The 7,598-nt window shown below is 43.1% G+C and overlaps 1 protein-coding gene across 2 annotated transcripts; it reads right to left on the minus strand.

Annotated features, from left to right (window-relative positions):
• Window positions 1–524: 524 nt before the first annotated feature.
• LOC125524120 (uncharacterized) lies at window positions 525–7,375 on the minus strand. Of its 2 annotated transcripts, none has more exons than XM_048689192.2 (15): window positions 6,902–7,375; window positions 5,698–5,853; window positions 5,264–5,420; window positions 4,698–4,806; window positions 3,806–3,853; window positions 3,371–3,492; window positions 3,202–3,277; window positions 2,528–2,631; window positions 2,185–2,263; window positions 1,832–1,897; window positions 1,679–1,741; window positions 1,529–1,603; window positions 1,363–1,435; window positions 1,222–1,276; window positions 525–1,012 (listed from the first exon to the last, which is right to left on the minus strand). In XM_048689192.2, exons 1-13 carry the CDS (start codon window positions 7,164–7,166, stop codon window positions 1,397–1,399), a joined length of 1,359 nt encoding a protein of 452 aa, XP_048545149.1. In that variant the 5' UTR covers window positions 7,167–7,375; the 3' UTR covers window positions 525–1,012; window positions 1,222–1,276; window positions 1,363–1,396. The 2 variants fall into 2 exon arrangements, with proteins under 2 accessions (XP_048545149.1, XP_048545148.1); XM_048689191.2 differs by having other exon boundaries at window positions 588–1,012; window positions 1,368–1,435; window positions 6,902–7,373.
• Window positions 7,376–7,598: the final 223 nt, after the last annotated feature.

Here is a 7,598-nt window from a genome sequence, read left to right on the forward strand (position 1 = left end):
CGATTCGTGATCCTCTCGTCCCGTCTCCGGGGCCCCCCGATCGACCCCCGGGCCGGCCCGAGCTGCTGAGCTTGACCGCTCCTCCCTGAGCAGGGACGCACGGTACAGTACACTACTACTGCGCCGGCACTGCTGGATTCGGCTATAGCTGTGGCCTCTGGAGACACCCGTGGTGCCGCCAACTACACTGATGAACAGGCACAAAAATACATGGACACGTGTTCAGTTTCTGGCTTCTTCCCTTCTCCTGCCTCAAACTTTGCATTCCCGCTGCTTCAACCTAATGGAGCCCGGTTAAAAAAGTTCTTTTGGGCCTCCCAGCTTCTCCCAGAATCCTCATTTCATTTATTTTTTTTACAATCCAACCTAGTTAAGGTCTAATTAGATAGAGTAAAAAAAATATGGAGGGACAATTCTAGGGGAAGCTGGGGAGGGGGGCGATTCTGAGAGAATCGTTCAAAAGAACTGGCCCTAAATGTTTTGCCCTCTTCCTCTGCCCTTATCAAGAGTTGACAGCTTCATGATGCGAGATTCATTCAAGATAAGGCCCGGGGAAAAACTAAGGAGAAACATTTTGCAGGGCATAAAGGAACGGAAAACTGGGGGATCAATGGCATACAGCAAGCGAACAACTTTGCTAGATGATTTGCGGTGGTGTCGTCGTTACAATTCCAGAGCCCACCACCAGGCGCACCAGGTCAGGTCAGGCGAGTCGCTCTCCCCACAACACACCACCACTACGAGCTATGGCTGGCTGGGTTGTTTTGCTTCTCTAGCTGTACAAAAACGGGCCGACGATCTCCGGCACGGCGACGAGCAGCTAAGGAGCTACGTTGAGCCGTGTGACAGAGGCCGAGAGCGGGGAAATCGGGCTGGTCTCTGGGAGCAGCAGAAAACTGGCCGATGCCGGAGATCGCCGGGGAGGGCGCCTTAATGGCGAATAATGTATCGCTTCATCCATCTTGTTAGACTTAAGGGTCGGAGTCCTACTCTCCAAAATTAGACGCTTGACCTACAAGATGTGGAGGAGGGACAGTGTCAATATGCTGACTTAAACTGCAACGCCTTCGATCTCAACAAGAAATCAAACGTTTGTAATGTCGGTACATTTTTACTAGCTCGGTTACAGCCCCGTCGTTATACGAAGAAGACATGAAATCGACCATGAGATGCAGTGCGAGAAACTATGCGTTGGGAGAAACAGAGGGAAAACGTGTTTACCTTTGTGCAGGCTGTCAAAGAGAACTGTATGATGTTTTTCTTGACTAAAGTCGGTCTGAAAACAGTTAAAAAAAGTGTGAGGTTGTAAATGCAATTCAGCAAAAAAGTGAGAAGCGACCTATAAGTAATAGCAGCAAGTACCTTACCAGGTAGTTAAAGATACCGCTTACTAGAGCTAGCAATGAATGGCACCAATCATGTTCTCTTTGCAGTCCTTGCAATAAAAAGAAAGGAGATATTTCAGCACTTTGAATTCAAGATGGAAAGGAATCGCAAACGCAACATCAAAGGTAAGCAAGTGAATAACCTTGGTAGTGATATAATTTGGGCGTTCACTGGTCTGGCGGCCCATGGCACGGCAGGCTTCGGTACTTAAAGAAAGCTGCCAAAATAATATGTGCCAATATCAGAGTGAAGTGATTTTAAGGTGATCCATTTTTGTTCCATCAGTATGTACCTTGTTAAAGAGTTCGGATAATGGAGGCGGCTTGCTCTTCCGGCTTGTTGACAAGTTGAATTCCTAGGATTGTCAACCAGAAGATATGGATAATTTTGATAAATGGAAGGACAAAAGAAAAAACAGATGAAAGAATACGGCGACAAAGCTAACCTTGGGCACTGTAGGATTTCTTTTGGCAGTTTGAAATACACCAATGTCTCCTCTGCTTGCCAATATCTGTTTAAAGGAGAAAAATACGACGATCATTGGTGCATCTGTTGTCTGAACTAACTATATGGTAAGAACCATCCTATACTTATTACGTAGTTGATCACTATGCAACTTCTGATACAAATGGATTTGTCACATCAATGTAAAGCAATTAACACCAAGAACGTAAATTGTTCATCAAAATATCATTTCAATAGCCAATAGGGCACTCTTGAATGTACCCGTTGAAACTAGAAGCTTTGAGTGAAAACTAGCTCACAAATAAATATACAAGACTTGTACAGGGCAGATACCTTTTTATCCAGTGGCAGAGCTTTAAATTTAAACGTGCCTGTCGTGCCATCTCGGTCATCTTCTGATGTTTTATCAATGCTGTTAGCAGACAACAGAGAAATAGATATTGTCACTTTATGCCCAAGTTTCAGTGTTTTTTCCAAAACTATATGTAGGACCTTATCAGCCCTTATCTAGATCAAGACAACTCTGCCTTGACAAACACTAGAACAACAGAAATATTTATAAGACCTCGGCGTAAGCAATACATTCTTCCAAATTGAATATCATATAGGATAGATTAGAATTTAGGAAACTGGTAATGTAACTGCAACCAATGCAGAAAATAAGAAGCAAGCTTACTTGTGAAGACTAGTCGCACGGTTAGATGAACACACTGGCGTTTTTGGTGCAACATTGACATGTTGTATATTTGCATGCTGATGAGCCCGAAAAGGTTGCACGACCTGATTGAAGAGAAGTTCTGAATGTTGACTCACAAGATCGTGTATAAATATAAAAGAACAGCTTTAGGCTTTAGCCACAGAATTAGACGCAAAATAGTGAACAAGCCACAAAGACAATTAAGGCAAAGCTAATTACAAGCTATGGTGTACAAGTACAGCTACCACGAAACATTGATATACCTAACCTATATTCTTTGCAGATCCTTACATTTATCTGTTTCATGGGAAAATAGAACATCAGTGAAACCACTCCTGAACTGTTCGACTATCAGCCCACAAGAGAAATGTTACTGGAAATATATCCTCAGTTTCCTACTAAGAACATATTCACAGCCTCATAACCTTGTTCCTCGATATAAGAAATTGCATGTGTACACTTCTCCCATGATTGCGAAATTATCTCAGGGAAAATGGGCCATAAACCATGGAATGTATCAGTACATGTTAATTGTGGGATTTTGTAGGGTTTGCTAATATCCGTCCAAGGGTCATGATATCAAGAATCATCTGCCAATGAGATTAATGAGAACTTAAACTTGAATATAGATAATCAACAGTTTTATAGCCTACCTTTCTAGTCGGTGCCGATTGAGTCCTACAAGCAGGTTGTAAATCCCGTCTGTTTAACTGCTTTGAATTACTTGGGCTGAAATTTGAAGGTAAAGGTGTGAAAAGGATCATTGCAGAAGTATCTTATGTTCAGGCATCAAAACAGAATAGCATGTGAAAATGACTTTACACTGATCTTTGAATCCTTGACCTCTCTGCTCTCAGCTTAGTAGCCAACTCAGGTTCTCTCGGAACTGTAATTTTCAATTTAGGTAGAACAGTAGCACGATCATAGCTACTGCTCATAACATTCTGCGGGATACATGATAAAGTGACATCAAGCAAAATTTGAGGCCTTCATTGGCGTCATATATTTTTAACATAATACAATATCTTTACAGGACAGTGTACTGCAGGCTGCAACAAACATGAACCTATAACTAGTTGCACATCATGTATTACTATATTTTTAGAAGGACAATCAAGTATGCTACTAAAAACATAAGATAAAGTTACTTGACAGAAATAGAAACATGTTACACCAACAAAACTATTCAGGATTTAAAGAATAAATGAACAGTACAAGAATCAATGTCTTCTATGTCATGCTTCGAGGCACTTTTACCTTTTCATGGGCCTTGTGAATCAACTCATGTTGATTTGTAGCAACATCCTGTACCAAAATAAAAGGTAGCTTCAGTAGAAAAAAAAAAGACATGGTTATGCAACAAAAGTGATGCAAATTAGCACCTTCAGTCATTAGGAACATCTCTAGGGATAAACAACCAATGGTTCAACTATGACAACCAGGGGCACAATATCTACACTAAGCCCCTACGCATATACTGGATAAACTATATTTCGTGTACCAGAGTTTAACAGTAACTGTTACCATTAACAAATAACATGTATCAAGCGTTTTTAGTTCAAGTCATGGATTTTTTTTAAATCAAATCGAGAATATTTTACTGAAATTTTACTGAAATTTCACTGAATTGTTGGTACTTCCAGTAACAAAGTAAACAACAGTACATTCCAGATTTAGCAGAGAACTTAAATGTCAGTTTTCGCTGGAAGATAACTAGGGATTGCCGTAAATTTTCATGTAAATGCAAGCCTAATCCATGTGATGTGCAGATGCAATACAGAAGACAAACTGCACTTGACTACTGACAAGGCACAAATAATCTCACGAGCTACCAAGGATCTTTTCCCTGTGGCAACACTGAAGCCCCCAAGTACAGACAAAATTACAAGCACTTGTAGGGGCTAAACACTAGGAAAGTTTGTTGCCACAATTCAAGTTGACTTGTAAAGCAGGGAAAACACTCGATTCTTCTTGTGCCTGTTACTTTAATCATGCTAAGTGCATTGACAAAAAGTTGCACACGAAGTATGATCCTGTAGTTAATTAATATGTGTTCTAAGAAATGAGACAAAGTTTCTCCCCAAATAAAGAATGGGCTGAAAACAAAACCCAAGATAATTCAAACCCCCAAAAGGAAGTACTAGCATACCTTGTTGAGATGACCTTTTTCAAGTTTCTGCCTTTTACCAGCTTGTTGAGTGCAATCATTTGAGCTAATGGTACTTCTGTCACTTCTCACTCCAACTGATTTTTTACTCCTGAAAGCAAACAGAATTGAAGGTCACACACTATACACAGAAATAAACACATCGTCCATCTACTTTATATTTCCTACATTCAATGTAGTACAAAGGTATAACTGAAAAGAAGGAAATGTGGTGAGACAAGACAAAATGCAGATAAAGAGAATAGTAAAAGAGAGCTCCCCTTTGAAGTAAGACCGCTTGTGAGTTGTGACTGAAGCAAAGCAGGAACCGACATACATGTATACCAGTGTTAAAGAGAACCTTTTAAGTATGCATGGGTGATTTAATCAAGGGGACAGGTGAATAAACCACATGAGTAGCACAGACATACAAAATTGCTAGTGTGGTTGGTAAAATTTGAGGCTAAAAGAAACAGCAGACTACCCATAAACAATAAAGCATAGAAATAATTTTTGTAGTCAACCCTAGAGATTTTCAGAAAATCAATTAGCACAAGGAGTCGACATACGGTACAGCATTCTTCACTTCAAGTTGCTTGTGTTGCCTGGCCAATTGACTGGCTGTAGGCTTCATCAGTGTGGACCCCTTGGACAAATTCCCCTTCACAGCACTTCGAGTGACAGGTTTTCGTTCATTTTTCGATGCTCCATGGCACGGTATCCGCCCTATTTTGCGAAGAGTACACAAAACAATTACATTTCATCAAAAAAGGGATGGGGAAAAGACAGAAACCATGGCAGGCTAAATTCCAGAATGATAAACAACATTAGTGATCAAATTATTTGATATGCAATGCTCTGTATTAACAGTAGTATATATAAATATGAGCAAAAAGACTTGGAAAGCAAGCACTCCATCCTAAACATATAGCATAACATATATGTAGGTGACAACTGAATGATGTAACAAATCACCAGATAAAAGCATTTGGCTAATTAGTACCTTCATTTGGTACATGTGATCGATATATACTTTGTTCAGTTGCACCAGAAGAACGTTGAGACGGTTTAGGGCAACGCACAGCCTCTATATCTGCAACTGTGATGCTTCTTAGGTTCGGCAGCCCAAGGTCTTCAGCCAACATCATTGCAATCAACGCTATTTAAACAAAAGGGAAATGTTAGTTGTATTGACTAGGCAATTAAAGGCAATATAAAATTATAAGAAAATAACACTGCAACACATAATGTTTCCATATAGATCAACAGATATGGCTAAAGTAACTGCACACAGTTTGCGCATTTTTAATCATTTAGTGTTTGCAATAGATGATATGTAAACTCGGTTATAACTACTGTTGAAACTATAATTCTCCCTAGCAAGCACTAATTATGGGTTTATCCTTTTGCTCGCTGTGACGATTTTAGAAGTACGGAAATAACCAAAAAAAATCTGCTGGAAATTAACACATTTCTTGCAACTTTTGCACTTCATCAGGCTTTCAACTGAGGAGGCATCAATAACACATTTAGTTTTTTGTGAGGAAAAGAAGAGGTTGATATATATCGTAGTGGCTTGTTTGTCTGAGCATCACCCCCTAGCCCCATACATTTGTATCTACCACCAATTGCAATGCCACAAACATGGAAACCACTGCTCGCAGTCCCAGCCAATATCCATCTTAAGTACTGGCCAATACTTAACCCAGAATGCTGCCATGCTACATCATTGCCAAAATTAAACTAAGTTCCTAGAGTTTCAGAATGGCATAGAGCATGCTGGTCTCAAAATGTCGAAAACAAGCGTCTTATCTGCACCATTATTGCCCCCGGACCCCAGTGGTCAGAAAATCACAATAAATGGCTGCGCGATTTTGTCCCTGGTATAAGCCTAAAACCACGCCAACAAGTTTCTCCAAATAGGAATAGCGACGCTAGTACTTGGAAAGGGGAATACGCTACTCCATAATTAGAGTACTAATAAATGCAAAATTTCCTAAATCCATCACGTTGCCCCACCCAATCTCCAGCATAATGCGCACGCAAAAGGCATGATGCATCAATCTGTTGGCGCATTGCAGGCGCAGAACAAGGAATCGATCGAGTAATACTGTGTCTGATTTCTCGAATCGTGGAGCAGAGCAGGAAACACGGAACGCGGGGGAGGGAAGGAGGGATGGGCGGGGTGGAAGGGGAGGGGGACGTACGGGAGGGCGGGTAGCTGGGGGCGGTGGCGAACCAGAGCTCGGCGGCGGCGGCCTCGGCGGGGGCCTCGTCCTGCGCGAGGTCGAACCAGCGCGGCGCGTCGTACTCGTAGTCGAGGTCGACCTCGAACCACCGGACCTCCATCACCATCACCCCCTCCTTCCCGTCCCCCTCCTCCTCCTGGAACCCCGCGTCCCCGTCGTCGTCGTCGGCGACGGAGCAGGAGGAGGAGGAGGCGTCGCGCATCTCCTCGTCGTCGCTCTCCATGGCGCGCTCGGCCAGGGGGGCCGCGACGGCGCGGGGCGGATCCGAGGCCGCGCGGCGGTGGCCGGCGGCCGGCGGCCGGCGAGGTGCTTGTTCGGAGGGGGCGCAGGCGGAGCGGAGGAGGAAGGAAGGCTGTTGAGGAAATTTGAAATGCGGGGTCGGAGCACGGAGGAGGGCCTGGCCTGACCTGACCTCGGCCTGTGCCGGATTTGACCCCCGCGCGTCTTTCCCACGCGCACCCCTGTGTTTCCCGCATTTTAGTTCATGACACAAACATCACTGGCATTTACAAATTCCATCGTTATTTAGGAGCATTCCGCAAATTCCGCAGTCACCGGGGTTCGATCTGCAAACCTCGCGCGTGTGACTTTTCGGGGCGCGTGGGGCCCACGTGACCCGCCTCGTATCGCCGCGAGGAAAACAAATCCAAGCAAT

Source organism: Triticum urartu, chromosome 7A (assembly GCF_056163025.1).
Source record: "Triticum urartu cultivar PI428250 chromosome 7A, HENAU_Tu73, whole genome shotgun sequence".
Lineage (NCBI taxonomy): Eukaryota > Viridiplantae > Streptophyta > Magnoliopsida > Poales > Poaceae > Triticum > Triticum urartu.